Below are 21,837 nucleotides of genomic sequence, written 5' to 3' on the forward strand. Positions count from 1 at the left end.
CAGCTAAGGACCTCACCAGGTGCATCTGATTCAGGATAATACAGTGGAGTGGAGGAGGACTTTTAAAGGCGGACTAACAGGTCTTTGAGGGTCAGAATTCTAGCTGATAGACAGGTGTTCAAATACTTATTTTCAGCGGTATCACACGAATAAATTGTTAAAAAAATCATAGACGGCGTGGCGCGGTGCAGGGGGGGTGTGCACAACCCGAGGGTCCTTGGTTCAATCCCCACCTAGTACCAACCTCGTCACATCTGTTGTGTTCTGGGCAAGACACTTCACCCTTGCTCCTGATGGGAGCTGGTTAGCGCCTTGCATGGCAGGTACCTCCAGCAGTGTGTGAATGGGTAAATGTGGAAGTAGTGTCAAAGCGCTTTGAGTACCTTGAAGGTAGGAAAGCGCTATACAAGTACAACCCATTTATCATTTAGATTGTGATTTCTGGATTTTTCTTTTTAGGTTATCTCTCATACAGTAGACATGCACCTACCGTGAAAATTTCAGACCCCTCCATGATTTCTAAGTGGGAAAACTTGCAAAATAGCAGGGTGTTCAAATACTTATTTTCTTGACTGAATATATATATATATATATATATATATATATATATATATATATAAATAAGAGACACAAAGCTAAATTAAAATAGAAGGAGGAGCACAAACTAACTAAAGCAACTTTTATTGGTCAAGGATTAACAACAGAAGAACAAGAACAACATATTTGAATACTGCATCTGGGATAATATTTAAAAAAAAAGTGTAACAAACCCCTACGAAAGGTATTTGCAAATTAGTTAAGAATAAAATGCAATTGCAGTGGTGTTGATACATCTGGGGTTCAGTGAGTTGTTTTTAGGTAAATGTAAGGATGTCCAACAGTCATACACACTTTATGATACTGTATAAACTAAAAGTAAAAAAGATATTTTCCATATGTGAGAAGAATATATGAAACATTAAGATGGCGTGAGAAGACTGCCTTTCTCAAATTGGTTGACTTGAAACGTTTCTATTGTTATGCTGCACTGGTGATTACACACACACACACACAGTAGCATTCATAATGAAACAAAGCAACTTTCATGTCCGTCTTCATTACCATGAATTGATTTAAGTGGACCCCGACTTAAACAAGTTGAAAAACTTATTCGGGTGTTACCTTTTAGTGGTCAATTGTACGGAATATGTACTAAACTGTGCAATCTACTAATAAAAGTTTCAATCAATCAATCAGGATTGTATTACACATTATTGTATGAACACTAAAAGTAGACATGTAATAACAAGTTAGGCATTGTTTGATGAAAGCCAGACATTTAGTCACTCTGAAATGTATTACGACTTTGCTCATTTAATTCATTCACTCTGTAAGAAGTGCAAATTAAAACATTGTCACCAGGCAATGCTGACAAATATGCTCAGCAGAAAGACATTTTGTTTCCTCTAGTCAATGACATACTCACATCACAATATGAGAAGTATAAAGTACAGTAAAAAACCTGTCTATTCATAGTTTCCGAGCACTATAAACAGCCATCTGAATACAAAAAAAGCACAAAACAATAAAGGCACTCGACGTGTCTGCATAACAACCGAGGAAAGGATATTGTCTAACACCAAACCAAACTTTTTAGTAAAAGCTGATAAGATTGAAAAAAAAAAACAGAAGACAGAGATAAGATTTACAAACAGTGCATCATTAAGAATATGTTGGAATGCCTATTCTACAATGTGACATGCATAGGATTAGTTATAAATTGGATTGCGGGTAGTTTATATACCACAGCAAACATATTGAAACCTCACATGATCACATAAAAGTAAAAAGTGTTGAGTTTGTTGCATGGGAATTAGGGAACGTAATGGATGGCAGTATGGCTAAAACAGTGTTTCTCAACTGGAGGGGGAAAAAGACTGGACACACTGTATCTTATTGGTTGGCAGCAAAGCAAATTGATCTGAATCTAAACACCGTTATAACTAAAGTTATTAGCGTTATCAATTTCATCAATACAATTGTTTTCATCATAAGGGAGGTTTAATAAAGAAAGTTTGAGAACCACTAGCTTAAAGGATATGCATGAAGTTACAATATTATTCCAGTTGATGTCTAACAATGTGGTGGTATTTTTTACACATTTTTTTAGAGAGTGGTATGGTCAAATGTTTAAGAAAGATACACGATTTCAAGGCTATTTCAATCAGTTTGCAAAAATTATGTCTATTAAAACAAGCAATGGCTTATTTGAACTAAAAACGAAATGGTTTCTTTTTAGGTTTATGGCGTGACACCATTCCAAAATAAGACATGGGTGAATCACTGGCACAAACGGTGCAGAATTTTAGCCCACTATGTTTCACAGCAGCATACCGGTAGTGCTATTTTTGACTAACTTTAATGTCCCCAACAGAAAAAAGTGCAATCTCAATTCCCTGCTGTTCTGCAACTGCAAACTAGGATATGATATTTATTTAAATTCTCACATGCCTGAGTCAGCAAACAACAAAAGTTAAAATCTAAGTCACTAATCAACCAGCGTGTTTTTGATGTAAGTAACCCTGTTGACGTTCACCGTATAAAGGCACTGGCAAGTTAAATAAAGCATTTGTCCGGTAGTTCTTGACAAGGAATCGTCATATAGTGGGTTAAATTGCAATGTCAGAGAGACACAATAGGTGCAAAGGAAGAGAGGTATAGTCACATAAAAAAAAAAAAATAGGACAATAGACAACTAACTTTTCTACTCTTGAATCATCGTACACAAAAGGGTGAAAATATGGCAAAACACAGACCCATGTTTGTATATATGGTGGCACTGCTGTTTGACCCCATAAATTGTACTGACTTGAAATGACAAAAATCACAAAATGCACACACCTTTGGGAGGCTGACAAGCACGTTTTTTTTTTGTTTTTTTTAAACATGGCCACCACCAAGCAACAGGACTTAAAATCACAATTGCCCATAAGTCAGTGAACTGTTGTCCCTTGATGATATCTGTAAATATTACAATGATGCCAGAATGTCTTCAAAATAATATTAAGCACAACCCAAAGGGGGCGCTACACTTTTTCAGGAAAATGTGTAGTAGTTCCACTGTTATGTTGTGATGTTTTCAACACGAGACCAATGCAGAAAAGCCAAACAGCTTCAGATGATTTCTATAAGGCTTGTCTTGAACATATTAAGTTTTTTTGTTAGCGCTTGTCACTTTATGAATGCGTATGTTAGACCTTTTGGGCATATCAGTTAACCCATCACTTTTTACCTGCAAAATATACAAAACTTCAAAAGATAAATATGCTCACACTACAAGTTGTTACTTGGTCCTTCGTATGTTCATAAATTACCACACAGTCCAAGTTATCCTTTATATATCAGTGTAAAAAGTTTGGTTTTGGTCTTTGCTTGAGCAGGAGGCAGTGCTTACAGGTGAGTTTAACCCTGCTCCAGGCTTTCTGTCACTTGCACAGAAGAGTACATGGGGGCGGATGCCTGTCGGGTGAAAAAGGATGCAGCTCTTTTTGGCTTTAAGCATTTGATCTCTTTTCCTGAAAATAAAGAACAGGCAGTCAAATTAAACGACTCTGATCGTGATGACTTGTCTCTGCATTATAAGCATAGACTCACCATTGTCCACATAGTTGATGGTGTGAAGTGAATGGACCCGGCTGCACATGACACTGCCCTGTCGACGGATCATCCCACGCCTCCCGCCACGTCCGTTCTTGCTGCTGCCATCTTGGCCAGAGGCTAGTTGAGAAAGACTTGCCTCACCGTCAGTTTCTGTCGCAGCTCCTACCTCAGACATTGACCTCAGCTCCACGCAGAACTCAATGAAGCCACTCATAAGCTCTGCCTGTTCAAACGACACAATACCATCAACTGCAGTTTATTTTAGTGTTGTTTGTAAATGCGTCATCTTTTACAAAGCCATTTGCGGAACAATTGGGCAGATTTTGGCTGCGCACCATTCTGCCCTTTGAATTAAGTCTGTCATTGCGTGCCTTCACCCAAGAAGTCCCTAAATGTGGGCATTCCCTGTCCGCGTATTCTCCCATCGAGTTAGGTACATTTTCGGCTTCTGAGGCTGGAATAAGTTTAGCGCCCCAGGGAAGTAAAACATTCTAATGCACTTAAAAGTCAGATTTTTTTTTTTTTTAAACTCTCTAAAAGCATCCATCCATTTCCTACCGCTTATTTCCTTTGGGGTTGGGGGGGGGGGGGGTGGGGGTGGCGGGCGCTGGAGCCTATCTCAACTACAATCGGGCCGAAGGCGGGGTACACTCTGAACAGACAACATTCACACTCACATTCACACACTAGGACCAATTTAGTGTTGCCAATCAACCTATCCCCAGGTGCATGTTTTTGGCAATCAACTCTTTTCTGATTGCTTTACATGAGACAAACAATTGGATACATCCATTAATATGAGGAAAAAAAGGACCATAATGCCACTCTGAATTTTAAAAATGTAAATGCACATCGTTGTCTCGTGAGTGCAACCACAGCGGAAGGGGACCAGACGTATATCGGCCGTGTTTGGAAATCCTGCTACGGAACATAAAACAATTTCATTTGGACTGTGACAATTGAACTATGTGCCTGTTAAAAGGGAAACTGCACTTTTATTTGGAATTTTGCCTATGGTTCACAATCATTATAAAAGACATGACAACTGATGGATTTTTTTAACACGTTCTAAATATTAAATAAACCTAAATGAAAGTCCGCTTACAGCAGAGTCAATGGGAGCTCCTCGATTTCACCCATAAAAAACATTCAAAAACTGACAATACTCCATTTACATTTTATGATTTGAATATTAACCAAGTATTAGTGATAATGTTATTATAAGCGCTAACGCAGACAATTTATTTATAGCGGCATCGTGATCACTTCCGTGTCTTTTTATGTTTACATCATTGAGTGGTCTGCTGCTTCCTTGCTCCATGTAAGTTTATTCTAGATCATAATTCATGCATCTCACCTGGACATAAGAATTCTAAGTAGGTCTTCTAACAAGTTGGTACACTTTGACAGCCATTTAGGACTCGGAAATGACAAGAAGGACACGAAAAGACGCTTGGATCCCGCCGCCCACTCATCTTGTTTCTTTGTAGAGGTTTATGAGACATTCTTCACCTAAATGGAAATATATGAACACCCCAGCAGTCGGCATCCTAATAACAGAAAACCTTCTATGGTAAGTGATGTTTTATTGTTTTTGTTGGCTCTCAAGGTCTGCAGTGAGTAATAATCAGTGATGAAGGAAAAAAAAATAAATAACGTTATGTGTTTTTAAAATGTTTAAAATATGTACAAATTAAATGTTATGATGAATGTGCTGTTTCTATATTACATATATACTTACATTTTGTATATAAAACCTCAGTTATGGTGTCTGGATGTTTTTTTAAGGGCTCTATAGGCAAAATTGCGCGGCTCCCATAGGTTCCAATGTAAGCTAACATTTGATCGAACTTATTTAATATTTAGAATGCAAAAGAAATAAAAATAACAGCCATCATCACGTCTTTCATTTGTGAACGATAGGCAACATTTTAAAAAAGACTGCAGTTCCCTTTTAAATATAAAATACATGTATAAAGTAGCATCTATCAATTGATTCTGTTGATTTTTTGGGACAATTAATATCAACATGTCAGCTGTTAGGCTCATGTGCGCAAGCACACGTTAACAAAAGACACAAACACAAACAGCCGTCTAAAGCCATACTGACGGCTGTTAACTCTTAACTCTTAACACAACACATTACATTAGGATGGCTATAATAACATGTGAAACTATGTTTCGTTATGTGACTGGCACTGCCCAAATTAATACGGCCTGTATTTTTGTAGTTTTTTCATGGATTTCAAAAACATGCACAAGTGTTAGTAAAACTCCAAGAACAAAAAAGAAACAACTCAGAAATAAAAGACGTCATGGCAAAGTCCACCTAATTAGTAAAAACATTGCCTTCTTTCACAAACTTAAGTTAGCACTTTTGCCTAAATAACAAATAAGACAAACGTGCGTAACTTCTAGCATTTTAAAACATCACTTGAGCGCAAACGAAAGAATAGGTCTTTATGTGCAGCTCTTGCGCAGTTACACTAGGCAAGGATAGTTTTGCGTATTGTTTAACAATTAGCACCTTATTTTGAAAATACCATATGTCCCATATTATCTTGAGGAATTTACCATGATCAAATAGGGCTGCAACGATTAGTAGACAATAAAATTTGTCACCGACAATTATATTTGTCGACAATAATCGAGACATCATCACTCGTTTTCACGGACGGAAATGGATCACTTGCAAAAACATTGGAAGTGAAAACATTTTAAGTTTAAGCAGGGTTTCCCACATTCATTTATTTGTGGCGGCCCGTCACGAAAGAATTACGGCCGACACAAATAAAAAAAAAAAAGGATACGGATACAGCCTCCCTAAGATTGTTAGCTTCTATCTTGGGACGGCGTGGCGCAGTGGGGGTGTGGCCGTGCGCAACCCGAGGGTCACTGGTTCAAATCCCACCTAGAACCAACCTCGTTACGTCCGTTGTGTCCTGAGCAAGACACTTCACCCTTGCTCCTGATGGGTGCTGGTTGGCGCCTTGCATGGCAGCTCCCTCCATCAGTGTGTGAATGTGTGTGTGAATGGGTAAATGTGGAAGTAGTGTCAAAGCGCTTTGAGTACCTTGAAGGTAGAAAAGCGCTATACAAGTACAACCCATTTATTTATTTATTTACCTTGCTAGCTCGCTAACAAGAATGAGACACAGTTGTTTGAAAAGTCACTTTAACTATCATTTTATCCAAAGTTAGCCAGCTAAACTTTGTCTACATAAATTCAAGGAGGTTTCAAAGCAGCGTCAATTTGCAATGCCGAAAAAAAAGGCCCTTTAACAATTGCGAACCGCACACACAAACACACCCAGGCACTAATGAGGAGGTATCATAAAAATAAAGAAACAACTTATTAAATAGACAACATTTAAAGAAACAAATATAGAATTTAATCTATTTGCAATGCCATGAAAAAAGGCACTTTAACGAATGGGAACTGCGCGAGCAAGCGCGCGTGCACATGCACTCATACTCTAACACACACAGGCACCGAAGCGTAGGTATCAGAAACTGCCCTCCTGAAGGTCACCAACGACATCCTCCTCTCTGCCGACTCTGGTTCCCTCTCCATCCCCATCCTCCTCGACCTCAGTGCTGCATTCGACACCATCAACTACTCCATCCTCCTATCATGCCTCCACTCCTCCCTTGGTTTATCCGGTACTGCCCTCTCCTGGATGAAATACTACCTCTCTGACCGTCAGCAATTCATCTCAACCAACAACTGCACCTCCTCCACTGCCCCAGTCACCCACGGCGTCCCCCAGGGCTCAGTACTTGGCCTCCTACTCTTCACCATCTACCTCCTACCCCTCGGTCAGATCCTCTGTCACCACGGCCTTCAATTTCACTGCTATGCCGACGTCACACAACTATACCTTTCCACCACGACCATCACCACAGCCACCCACTCAACTCTCACCACCTGCCTCACAGACATAAAAACCTGGATGCAAAAAAACTTTCTAAAACTCAACTGCAACAAATCTGAAATAATCATCATTGGCCTCGACTCCCTCACTCGCTCCACTCGACTTATCATTAAACATAGACAGCTCCCTTGTCACTACCTCCACCCACATCGGCAATCTAGGTGTAACTTTCGATCCTACCCTCTCATTCCTCCCCCACGTAAACCACACCACCAAAACTGCATTCTTCCACCTCAGAAACATTGCCCGTCTCCGGCCTTCCCTCACATCCTCTGCTGCCAAAACCCTCATCCACGCCTTCATCTCATCCCGGCTAGACTACTGCAACAGCATCCTCTACGGCATCACCTTCAAAACCCTCAATAAACTGCAATATGTCCAGAACTCCGCTGCCCGCCTGCTCACCGGAACCCGCTCTAGAGAGCACATCACACCTGTCCTTCATGACCTCCACTGGCTGCCTGTCAAATACAGAATCACCTTTAAAACACTCTTCACCACCTACAAGGCACTCCATAACCTGGCTCCACCCTATCTATCTGACCTCCTCCAGCCACATGTCCCGTCCCGTTCCCTTAGGTCTAGTGATGCCGGCCTCCTGGAGGTCCCCAAGACCAGGCGCCGGACCTGGGGCGACAGGGCCTTCTCCGTGGCTGCCCCCTCTCTCTGGAACGCTCTCCCCAGGCACATCAGAGATGCCCCCTCCCACCCTACCTTCAAAACCACCCTAAAAACTCACCTCTTCACACTAGCCTTTCCAAACTGACCCTGCTCTTAGTGTTTATTATTTTTCTTTTTTTGCTTGCTTATCTTAGTTTTCTTTTCTAATAAAGTGGTTTTTATCCTCCCTTCCCCCCAACCCCCCCACCACACACACATGTAAAGTGACTTTGGGTATTTAGAAAAGCGCTATATAAATCCCAGGTATTATTATTATTATAAGATTAAACATACTATCTATAAAATAGCCAACATATTTTAAATTAGTCGAAGATCAAATCATACACATTGAGTATCAGAGTGCTAACACTGTCAATAGTTAATCAATAGTCAATATATCAGTGTGCAGCTTTTTGAACATCACAAAATGTTTTTCTTTTTGAGAAACTTGTGTTTTGTTGTGTGTTTTCATTGCTGCTATTTTAACACATAAACAAGGTTAATAATGTGTTTGTTTTTTTAGCACTTTCCCTTTCCTTTCTTTTAAATGGACAACATTGTATTAGTCATTTTAACTGTATGGGCAGCACAGTTACAGTATAAAAAATATTTATGAATTAGTCTTATCTGTTGTTTGTAAGGACATGCCTTAACTAACTTAAGCTGCATTTAGAAGTTGATGGAAAAATCACAGCCATTAAATATGTGTACACTTTATTATTTGATTAGTCAACTGATCGTTAAGATAACCGTTGACTAATCAACTATCAAAATAATCGTTAGTTGCAGCCCTTTATTCAAATGTTGGTATGCACAAGACAGGTGAGATATCACCTGATCTCTTTATTTACAAAGGGTATTTTTACGTTCCACTGATGGTTTTCATGGATACCTTTGATGATAAGGCAATGACAATGATAGAACTGAAAGCCGTTCTCAAAATATAAGGTATGGTTTGATAATTGTTTTACTGTTTTTGAGTAACAGTTATTAAATTAATGCTATATTAAGGATATAACACTTTAAATCATTGAAGATGCAGAATCACATTCTTTGTAGACTAATGGAAAATTCAGTATGCACACTTCATTTGTTCACCTGTTTGGAGTAAATCTTCAGTAACTTGTTGACTGGCGTGCCATCTTCGTCGCCATCAAACTCAAGCCACAGAATATGTGAATCGCCCTCCTCCTCAGGGTAGCTGTGATCCCAGGATAGCTCGTTGAAGCGCAAGCCAAGCAATACGTGCTGCAACATGTGTTCAAGAGGAACAATTTGTAATTTCTGGAGCAGAGTGGGGCAAAACAAAAGATAGAAATAAAGTGCACCTACCTTCTCTTTCACATCCATCACATAGACTCCCTCGAGGCATATACCAACGCTGACAGATTTGCGTTTTCCCCTCTTGAGGATACCTTGGACAGGTTTGTCAATCTCCCCCTCAAAGAAAGCACAACTGTTTGCACAGTTCAGCTCAGTTCTCAGGTATCTGAGGTGTTAACAATAGTTTCTACATGGATAAATCTCATACCCATAGTAAGGCAGCATGTGACATATGCTGAGGTATTGGTGAAGAAGCTTCGAGTGTTGCTGAGAGTCTCCAGCAGATGTGTTGATCTTTCTGTATTCTTCAAACAGGCTCTGCTCTAGCCCTGTTTGACGGCTCAACTTTCCTCTCAGCGTAGAGAATAAACCGCCACCCCCAATCGAAATGTGCGCTGGTAGAAAAGAAGACAGCTTCTTCTCTCTGTGAATTGAGTAACAAACCATTGTCACAACCATGTGTAGCTCAAAATATATCCTGTGTTGTGTTTTTTTTGTTACAAGCAAGATGGCGCATGGGAAAGGGAGAGGAATTGCTGGAACCTATCTCAGCTGTATTCGGGTGGTAGGCAGGGTAGACCCTGGACAAGTCGCCACCTCATCGCAGGGCCAACTCGGATAGACAGACAACATTCACATTCACACTCACACTAGGGCCAATTTAGTGTTGTCAATCAACCTATCCCCAGGTGCATGTCTTTGGAGGTGGGAGGAAGCCGGAGTCCCCGGGAGGCAACCCACGCAGTCACAGGGAGAACATGCAAACTCCACACAGAAAGACCCTGAGCCCAGGGATCAAACACAGTACCTTCGTATTGTGAGGCATATACACTAACCCCTGTGTACATACAGTCGTGGTCAAGAGTTTGTATACTTTTGTGAAGGATATAATGTCATGGCTGTCTTGAATTTCCACAACTCTTATTTTTTTGGGTTAGAGTGACCCAGCTGATTTGGTCACATTTTCCTCCATCCATCCATTGTCTACCGCTTATTCCCTTTGGGGTCGCTAGTGCCTATCTAAGCTATATATATATATATATATATATATATATATATATATATATATATATATATATATATATATATACATACATATATATGTATATATATATATATATACATATATATGTATATATATACACACACACACATATATATATATATATATATACATATACATACATACACATATATACATATACATACATACATATACATACATACATATACATATATATACATATACATATATATATATACATACATACATATACATATATATACATATACATATATACATACATACACATATATATACATATACATATATATATATATATATATACATACATACATATATATATATACATATATATATATATATATATATACATACATACATATATATATATATACATATATATATATATATATATATATACATATATATATATATATATATATATATATATATATATATATATATATATATACATATATATATATATATATATATATATATATATATATATATATATATATATATATATATATATATATATATATATATATATATATATATATATATATATATGTGTAAGGGCTGGGCGATATATCGATATACACGATTTACCGTGGGTTTTTCTCTGTGCGATATAGAAAATGACTATTACGTGATATTCGAGTATACGTTTTCACGCAGTTGCTTTTAGCTACAGGCATTACACTACAGGTTCTCCTCGCTTTTTCCTGTCTCTCCTTCGCAAAGAACGTCATACGTCACGTACGTGTACGCCCTCGCGCAGCAGAGAGGTAGCAGCATGGGTAACATTAGCTGTGATGCTAGCGGAGCCGTGGGAGTGGTAATACGAGAGAAAGAAGGTGCAAATCTGGTGGTGGTTCGGCTTCAAGAGGGGGAATATGTCGAACAGACAACCGTAATTTGTCAAGTGTGGGGCAAAACGGCGTTTCTACAAAAAGTAGCATTACTGCTAATAAGTAGCATCATTTGAAAAGTTACACGCTATAGAATGAAGAGTGCTTTAAACTGTATATCAACATCTCTGTTCGGTACCAGACCGTCAAAATGCAGAGGCAAACATTTCCACATCAACACCGTATGAAAAAAATAGAATTTAAACACTGTTTGATTTCCTATTATGCAGCTCATTTTTATTTGACACCTAAAAGGTCTCTGACAATCTTGCACTTTCTGTTTTGTAAATAACATGAAACGTTTGTGCCACTGCTTAGTAACTGTTTAATAAATACAGTTTTGGTCAATTGACTTAGTTTTGATTTCTTTCTCTATGTGAAAGTTTAAAATAAGCAGATATTAATGCAGTATGAAGAAGAATGATTTAATGTGGACACATAGAATCATCATACTGGTGTGGTTACATGTATCACGTTTTAATTCAAGTCCAAGGCAAAATATCAAGATATATATCGTATATCGCGATATGGCCTAAAAATATCGAGATATTAAAAAAAGGCCATATCGCCCAGCCCTACCTTAAAGGTAGAACAGCGCTATACGATTATTTACATTTTTAATGATTTAAATCTACCATTTTATGCAATATTTGTTATCTAAAAGTTGATTTTTTCTTTTTAAAAGACATGTTAAAATGGCGCTGTTGGACTATCAATCTGCCATGAGGTGGCGACTTGTCCAGGGTGTACCCCGCCTTCCGCCCGATTGTAACTGAGATAGGCACCAGCGCCCCCCGCCACCCCAAAGGGAATAAGCGGTAGGAAATGGATGGATGGATGGATGGATGGATGGTTTATCAATGAAGGAAGAAGGAGATTACAACTCTAAAAAAGACAACATCGGCAGATTGGTGCTCATTACAGTACACCGAGGACTGTAAGGAGCATAAAATATAATATTTGGAATGGGAATATTTGTTGTTTATAGTGTCAAACTCCCTTCAAAAACTGTTTTTAGAAAACCTTTTTTTGAAAAATGCCTGTAGGTCAGGTGCATTAAGATACAGAAAAATATCATCTCTTCAACAGTAACTAACACTAAACATGAACAGCAGCAAATATTTAAAAAAATGTGTGTTATTTGTCATGCAAAGCAATAATACAGATATTGTTATTTACCGTATTGTAGTAGTCAATGTCTGCCCATCCAGGCCTGTGCCCTCATCAATAGCAAGAGACAAGGCTCCGAGAGTGGCTGAGTGTTCGGGATCGCAGGGATATTTTCCTGTGATGATGTTACTTTTAGCCTCCTCATACAGCAGTCGTAGTATTCCTTCATCTTCTATCTGCAAACCAGGTTAAGAAGTAATTAAATAGAATAGAATAGATCTTTATCTATCTAAAATCTTATGAAACTACAGAAAAGGTAAGTATCTAACCTTTGATAAGGATACTTTTTAAAATAGTAACATCTTTAAATGCCTGGCAAAAGCCTTGAAAGTGTCTTCATCATTCAATGATCACTCATGTTCCCTTGAGAAACTTGAGGGATCATAAAAAGTACATTCATCCATTTTCTACCGTTTGTCCCGTTAGGGTCCGCTGGAGCCCATCTCAGTTGCATTCCTGTGGTAGGCAAGGTACACCCTGGACAAGTCGTCATCTCATCACAGGGCCAACACAGATAGACAGACAACATTCACACTCACAATCACACACTAGGGACCATTAAGTGTTGCCAATCAACCTATCTGGGGGTGCATGCCTTTGGAGGTGGGAGGAAGCCGGAGTACCCGGAAGCCGGAGTACCCGGAAAGAACCCACGTGGAGAACATGCAAACTCAACACAAAAAGATGCCGAGCCCAGGATTGAACTCAAGACCTCCGTATTATGAGGCACACACACTAACACCTGTGCCACCGTGCTGCCCATAGTAAGTACAATAAATTAATTTTTTTTTTAAAAAGAATATACAATTTTTGTGTATGCATAAATCACTGAAGTACCTGCAGCTCTTTAGATTTGGGATAGAACACATTCCGGCGGTATTGTAGACATGGCTCATCTGAGAAAAGAAAAGAGAAAACAATGAGGTTTGATACTTTTATTGATTGATTGATACTTTTATTAGTAGATTGCACAGTACAGTACATATTCCGTACAATTGACCACTAAATGGTAACACCCGAATACGTTTTTCAACTTGTTTAAGTCGGGGTCCACGTTAATCAATTCATGGTTAGGTGAGGTAATGCTGCACCTGTTGAAATATATACTGTACTTGGTTTATTATGAGATTAGGCTAGAAAACAAAGTTGTATCTTGTTTAAATGAATAGCGTGGCCACTACAGCTTTTTTGACAACTACTGTAGTTATGTTACACGCTTGTAAAATTTTAAATGTTAATGTATTTTTACTTTACCGTTTAATACTGCCAAAAATACAACACACTAACACAGTGGTCCCCAACAAGCGGTCCGGGGATCGGTACTGGTCCGTGACACATTTTCTACCGGGCCGCACAGAAACATTAATTAATTTACAAATTCTCAGACTTAATTTTCGACTATCCCACTAAACACATCAATACGCTTGTTAATAGATGTATATTACAACTCCTTTGTTATAGTACATGGGACAATGCACATTAATAGACATATACAATGTTAAAGACCTACTGAAACCCACGACTACCCACCACGCAGTCTGATAGTTTATATATCAATGATGAAATATTAACATTGCAACACATGCCAATAACGGCCGGTTTAGTTTACTAAATTGCAATTTTAAATTTCCCGGGAGTTTTTTCTTGAATACGTCACGTAATGATGACGTGTACGCGTGACGTCACGGGCCGTTATGAAATATGAGCGCTGCACACACACACAGCTAAAAGTCGTCTGCCGTCCATAGCTGCCGTCGACTCCCCTGAGACACTGCGCGTGCAGACACCCGTGGAGACACCCTTCCGACTATCAGGTACTATTTAACTCACTAAAACACTAGCAACACAATAGAAAGATAAGGGATTTCCAGAATTATCCTAGTAAATGTGTCTAAAAACATCGGAATCCGTTCCAAAGCAATCGCGTTTTTTTTTTAACTTATTTTTTTTTATCATTTTTTTTTTCTAGTCCGTCGTTATCAATATCCTCAAACACAAATGTTTCATCCTCGCTCAAATTAATGGGGAAATTGTCGTTTTCTCGGTCCGAATAGCACTTTTTTTTGGAGGCTCCCATTAAAAACAATGTGAATATGTAAGGAGCCCCCACACGTGTGACTTCATTGTCTGCGACTTCCGGTAGAGGCAGGGCATTTCTCTTAACACCGAAAGTTGCGAACCTTATCGTGGATGTTTTCCACTACATCCTTTCAGCAAAAATATGGCAATATCGCGAAATGGTCAAGTATGACACACAGAATGGACCTGCTATCCCCGTTTCAATGAGAAAATCTAATTTCAGTAAGCCTTTAATGTGCAATATTGTAGCCAAAGGCTAACTTCTATCTGCAGTGCCCTGCAGGCTCATTGTATATGGCAGGAGTGCTTAAAGGGGAACATTATCACCAGACCTATGTAAGCGTCAATATATACCTTGATGTTGCAGAAAAAAGACCATATGTTTTTTTAACCGATTTCCGAACTCTAAACAAACAAACACATACCAATCGTTGGTTAGAAAGCGATCGCCGAATTCGTCCGCGCTTCCTCCCGTGCCGCTGTCTGTCGTGATATGGCTCAATAGCTTCAGTTTCTTCTTCAATTTCATTTTGGCTACCTGCCTCCACACTCCAACCATCCGTTTCAATACATGCCTAATCTGTTCAATCGCTTACGGCGCTGAAATCAGAGTCTGAATCCGAGCTAATATCACTATATCTTTCTGTGCTATCCGCCATGTTTGTTTCTGTTTGATCACGCTGTGACGTCACGGGATAATGGACGGGTGGATATAACGACGGTTAAAATCAGGCACTTTGAAGCCGTTTTCCGGGATATTGCGTGATGGGTAAAATTTTGAGAAAAACTTTGAAAAATAAAATAAGCCACTGGGAACTGATTTTTATTGGTTTTAACCCTTCAGAAATTGTGGTAATGTTTCCCTTTAAGCTTTTTGAGGAGCCCGGGACCACTCCAAAATTAACACTGAGTTAGTGAGCTTACGCTTGATTTTGATCTTACTGTTGATTTATATTTAATATACTTACAGTTTACTTCATTGTCAAATGATATAAAAGCAGGAGTTAATCACAAAGATAATAATATTAATAAATACATTTTAGGATTAGGTCAGGCTGATTTGAAAAATCAGTCCAAATAAACAATACATTTATATACAATATGTATTATATTGTGCTAAAATAAATAAACTAAATTAATAATAATAACTAAACTGTCAATACAAATGAATTGTAAATGAAAATACAGCTTCACCACTTTAGTCATAACTTTCGCGCTTAAGATATGTCTCTGTGACATTAGCGCCAGACTTATTCTGTTTGTTTTAATATTGTCATTACTGCCACAAGTGGTGAATAAGTGTATTACAACTGAGTACCACTGTTGCCTGTACAGACCACAGCTGAAAAACACGTATATTACATTCTAGGGGGCGCTCGCGGCTCAACACTGAGCCCCAGCCCTATGGTTAAGAAACTCTGGTATATAGTATATGTCATCAACATGCCGAGGACCATCTCTTTGCAAAGAAACATGTCCCGGGCTCCCACTACTTCAGCGTTATGGTGAGTGGATTTTTCATGCTTATTTTTTCTGTTTTTATCTGCCACATGCGAAAAGCTGGTCCGTGAAAATAATGCATACAATAAACCGGTGCCTGGAGGACAACAGTTTGGGGACCCTTGCACCAACACATCCAGAGATTAAATTAGTCTGTCCTTCTCACTTATCTGTAGTGTACAATGTGAAGCCCTCTCTTGTTGAGAATGGCTACAAATCATATCTCAAAATTATGTCTCTGGATAAAGCACATTTCAATCTTTCACCTTGTGAGATGTCGTCTTCTGATGCTTCAGTGAAGCGATACAGCAAGTCTTGCCACTGGCGACACAACTTGTATGGTTGATGCCTTGCTTTTAATTGCAGCTCTGTTGAGTAAAAAAGAGAGCTACAGTACAGTACAGTACAGTATTTGTTTACATTTCTTAAAATACAGTGGTACCTCGGTTTTCCAGAGTTAGCTGCTCCAAGCACAGGCAAAAACTTAACTGTACGGAATCGGAATTGTTTTTTTCTTACCATGATTTTATGTAAAACGAATTCATCCATTGTAAGATCAGAAAAGTCACTTCCAACATTAACATCAATTTACATATTTGGCCCCTTTTTTTCAGTCATAATCAATTAAAAAAAAATTTACAGCCAGGGATCGAGTGAGCATCAATTTATGGAATTATTTGCTTGGGCACTGCATTACAAGGAATGCTATGAGAGGAAACGGACAAGTTTGTTTTGCACAATGTTTGGTCATACAATAACCGAGACTGTAAATAAAAAACGGAAAAGAAATTGGGGAACTCAAAAAAAAAAAAAAAGATAGCCGTAGTAAAATCAAGTTACCACTGTATTGTTAATTGCAGGGTAAATATTTCAAATTTAATAGAAATTACTACAATGTTGCTACAATGTTACAGTGGCCAAAAATATTAACTGCACTTGTTGAATAAAACTTCTGCCTTGTTTGAAATAATACATTGGCCTACGACGCTACTTTATTTTAAAGTTGGTCATTATGGTGATACTTGGAGAGCCAAATGTTTTCTGAAGTGGTACTTGGTGAAAAAAGTTTAAGAACCACTGGTCTAGAGAGGATAGTATAACAAAAACGATTGCCGTGTCAGAATTGTCATAGTCAGCACACAACATGTAAGGAGGGTGGGTTGATCCATATATTGGTGGTGTCAATACCACATGTAGTATCAGTAAATCACCGTTACAACAGTAAATAGGTATATATTTTTATTTTCCTAATTTTGTTGATGTTTTTGTAAATGTTTACAATCTCAGGTAATAATTCCTTAGCCACAGAAGGACCTCGGGTCAAAAACGAGTAATAAAAGTATTTTGTGCTTTTGTTTTGTTTGCTCAAAAGATTGTATTTTAATTAATTAGAATAAGGAAGTTTTCTAAATATTGTGTTGATTATTTCAAACTATCAATTTCAGTCACCATAGATAAATGGAATCATTTACAAGTAATACATGTAAAGGGTATCAGCCGGTCTCACTCAGCAATGATCAGTTTTGGAATCGGCACCATAAAATCCTGATTGGAACATCCCTAGAAGCTACATACAATTACATTCAAAGCAGCAAGTCTACAGCCTCAGCCTACAGTACTTTATACTGTAACATTGTCTGTACTAAATATAAAGGTTTTATGGTGGTGAAAATTTGACACTGGAATGGTTTATTAAATTGTATGGGAAAATCTAAAGTTTATATCTAGTTTAACTGGAGACACTCCACTCAATATTATATACCGTATTTATCTATCATATGATTCTAACAGGGCTATATATACCGTATGTATCGATCATTTGAATCTAAAAAGGCATTGGTTTGGTGTTTTTTCAATTAAAATCGGATACAACTTTTCAACAGACCCGTCAGCGATCCTGTTCTGTCTCCTTGTAATGTTTGTCTGATCTTGAATGGGATTGTGCTGAAAATTTTTATTTCCCCTCGGAGATTAATAAAGTATTTCTGATTCCGATTCTGAACAACCTAAAACTGAAAGAAAAAGTCACAGTTCTCTCAGAGGCATGACGTTTGTAGACCAAACATGTATGTATTTACCAAGCAAGGGAGATGACAGCCAAAAGCCAAAGGCATCCTGAGCACACTCTGGAACATGAAGTGCTTCTCGGACAGAGCGGCTCAACTCCATTACAGTGACACTGCCGAGCCCTTCTACAGATAAGTGCACTACGCTGTCGCCAAATAGGTAGATGAGCACATCTTGGGCTAGAATGAAACGACGATATAAAATGTAAGCAAGAAGGCAATAAGAGAAACATATGACCAAAGTGAGTGCACATACAATGGGAGAGTGTGGCAGAAGAAGCAACACTTCCTCTTTGCGAGTGGTCATCTGATGAGTCCGCGGGGAAGCTGCATTCATCTCCTTCCATCTCAAATCTGCAACACACAGAGAAAGCACTACTGTAATACAGTACAGAGTTATGTGGAAACTGCACAGCAATGCATTGCTTTAGCAATTAGGTGAAAAAAACACTGCACCTTGCTCGTTCCAAATGACAAGTATATTTTGCAAAATGTAACAAGATCTAATACAAACTAAAAAGATAACACTGAGTTTTAAATTAAAATGTCAGATAGGTATTAATTGAACACAATGTCTACACTTTAAATATTAGGCAAGTGAGCGTTTTGATCATAATTTTTCTGCATATTTTTTGAGTTTCTGAGCGATTGGCAAGTGAGCACAGCATTATCAAATGTTTTTTTTGCAATTCACAAGAAAGAAGAGGCATCTTGACAGATCAGATGGAGGGTCTCTGAGTGAATCTAAATAATGTTTATGAGATAAGGGATTTCCCAGAAGTATCCTAGTAAATGTGTCTAAAAACATCGGAATCCGTACCAATGCAATCGCGTTTTTTTTTTTTTTACTTACCGTATTTCCTTGAATAGCCGCCGGGCACGTAATATGCGCCTGCCTTGGAATACGGCCGGGCAAAACTCGCTCCCCTAATTAATAAGCGCATACTTACTTTTACCGCCGGGTCAAATTTGTGACGTCACGAATGACCCTTCCCCTGCCGTCAATTCAAAACGGCGGAGGAGTTTGTTTGATTCTAGGGTGCGTAAACCAGGGGTCTTGTTCCACAGCCATACAGATCACACTAATGGTTGTGGTATATCAACACTCTTAATAATATGCGCCACACTCTGTGAACCCACACCAAACACATTTTTGGAGAACATATGCCCTGCAACACACCACAAACGCAACACAACACCTACCCACAATGCAATGCATCCACGACTCCTTGCCTTGGTTGAGGTGGGAGGGGTTGGGGGCGGGTGTAAAATAGCCAAGAGTCACGGATACAAGGCATTAGGGGTAATCCCTATCCTGCGTTTTTAATGTGCCACAGAGCCAATGCTCTCCAGAAATGTGCTTGGTGCGGGTTCACAGAATGTGGCGCATATTAGTAAGAGTTTTACAGTTGTTTATATCACAAACATCAGTGTGAAAGGTATGGCTGGTGACCAAGTATGCATTGCAATCTCGTATGAGAAGCAGCGAAATTCATGCGTCCGGCCGGCACGCAGACAGCATGGTGTAAAAGTGGGCGCGATGTCATGCTGTAGAACAGTGGGCCCAAACACCAGGCACCGGACGCAGAATACATTTTTAATTTTGTTTTTTTTCATCACACTCAATTTTTTACTGCATGCCATTGGTAAGGGCAGGGGTGAGAAGAGGTTTTAAAATTATTAGCGCCTGCTTACTTTTACTGCATCCCTTGAATAAGCGCAGGAGTGAGAAGAGATTTTAAATGAATTAGCGCCCCGGCGGCTATTCAAGAAAATACGGTATTTTTTTTAATCTATCAATATTCTCAAACACAAATTTTTCATCCTCGCTCAAATTAATGGGGAAATTGTCGTTTTCTCGGTCAGAATAGCACTTTTTGTTGTAGGCTCCCATTAAAAATAATGTGAATATGTGAGGCGCCCCCACACGTGTGACGTCATCGTCTGTGACTTCCGGTAAAGGCAGGGCATTTCTCTTAACACCGAAAGTTGCGAAGTTTATCGTTGATGTTCTTTACTAAATCCTTTCAGCACAAATATGGCAATATCGCGAAATGATCATGTATGACACACAGAATGGACCTGCTATCCCCGTTTAAATAAGAAAATCTCATTTCAGTAGGCCTTTAAATTTGCAAAATGCGCATTGCGCGCCATTGGTATTGTGCTTACAAGATATACAACATAAAAAATGCAAATCGAATCGCAATGGAGATACATTTCACCAGCCTAAAAGCACCGTGCAGCCCTTTATCCAATATCCATGCATATTTATACTTTGGATACTTCAACAACCCTGTTTCTGTTCGATAACAACATCAATCCTCAATCATACAACTTGCCCGATCCTTTCAATGTGTCACTATTCTGCCCATCAACAAGAGATTCCACATGACCTGATGTATCACATAAAGCTAACAGCTGACCGCACTTGTGTTAAAGATGTATACACGGCGAGCTAGCTTGCTAAACACATTGTGCTGATGATGCCCAAACAAACACAAAATATGGTTAAAATATTCCTTGGAAATATCCACACTTACCACATTTAAATTTCAACAGTAACAGTCAGGACAAGAGAACAGCCCGTTCATGTTTGTGTCTGCCTTGTAGGCGGTGTTGTTATAGGCGTACAGTAACATGTCAACTATTAGCGATAACGACTTACTTTGGCGTTAGCATGTCGTTGATATGTTCTGATGTTAGCAATTGGAGGAAGACTTCTGTAATTGTCCAACTACCTGTCAGTTCGGATGGATTCCTCTCTTCGCGTCTTGTATCAGCACCAAATACTTCCGCTTAATTTATTCAAAACTATAGTTTAAAAGTAGCGTTTTGGTCACTTACGGTATAACTGGTTGGCTGAAAACAAAACTAGCTTTCCGGACAACCGCGAATGGCTTTCGGAGTTGGTGAGTAACGAACGACTTGTTCTATCTGAATACGTCTTTACTGGTCGTGACGGTTTCGTTCAAACACCAGACATTTACATGTTCACGAATCAATGAAGATGCATTTAAGTAACAAAATTTAAATATATTTTCATACTTGAAGACATGATCTGGAAATGTACTGTAAAATCACTGGATTATATTCGATCAGTCGAACATGAACTGATTTGATTCAAGAAGGTCGGCTCTCAAAAGTGAATAGTCCATGTGTTACCAGACGTCAATGATATGACGTCACGCCGTTACTTGAGCATAAGAACGTCAACGCAGCTATAATTATGCAGTCACATAATCCAAGCCGATATAGTTCTTACGGCATATATTATGTTTATGTTATTATATCACACTATAATATATTATATTATAATATAATATAATAAATTATATTATATTATATATAATTTTCTTTTGAAATAATTGTGTTTATTATCCTATTATATTACAATAAACTCCATTATATTGCTTTGTATTTTTTACATGATTTTACAGTAGTATAATTGTTTTTGATTATATATTATTTCATTTATTTTTATGTGTAATGAATATATTATCCATCCATCCATCCATCCATTTCCT

At 38.5% G+C, this 21,837-nt stretch overlaps 1 protein-coding gene across 4 annotated transcripts; it reads right to left on the reverse strand.

Moving 5' to 3' along the window:
* Positions 1–665: 665 nt before the first annotated feature.
* On the reverse strand, positions 666–21,281 carry frmd8 (FERM domain containing 8). 4 transcript variants are annotated; one of them, XM_061897904.1, is made up of 11 exons: positions 21,158–21,281; positions 18,567–18,664; positions 18,323–18,490; positions 16,511–16,612; positions 13,503–13,561; positions 12,675–12,841; positions 9,766–9,981; positions 9,567–9,690; positions 9,333–9,482; positions 3,634–3,862; positions 666–3,554 (listed from the first exon to the last, which is right to left on the reverse strand). In XM_061897904.1, the coding sequence occupies exons 2-11, from the start codon at positions 18,655–18,657 to the stop codon at positions 3,442–3,444; spliced, it is 1,419 nt and encodes a 472-aa protein (XP_061753888.1). In that variant the 5' UTR covers positions 18,658–18,664; positions 21,158–21,281; the 3' UTR covers positions 666–3,441. The 4 variants fall into 4 exon arrangements, with proteins under 4 accessions (XP_061753888.1, XP_061753886.1, XP_061753885.1 ...); XM_061897902.1 differs by having other exon boundaries at positions 21,052–21,236; XM_061897901.1 differs by having other exon boundaries at positions 20,979–21,236.
* Positions 21,282–21,837: the final 556 nt, after the last annotated feature.

Source organism: Nerophis ophidion, linkage group LG04 (assembly GCF_033978795.1).
Source record: "Nerophis ophidion isolate RoL-2023_Sa linkage group LG04, RoL_Noph_v1.0, whole genome shotgun sequence".
Classification (NCBI taxonomy): Eukaryota; Metazoa; Chordata; class Actinopteri; order Syngnathiformes; family Syngnathidae; genus Nerophis; species Nerophis ophidion.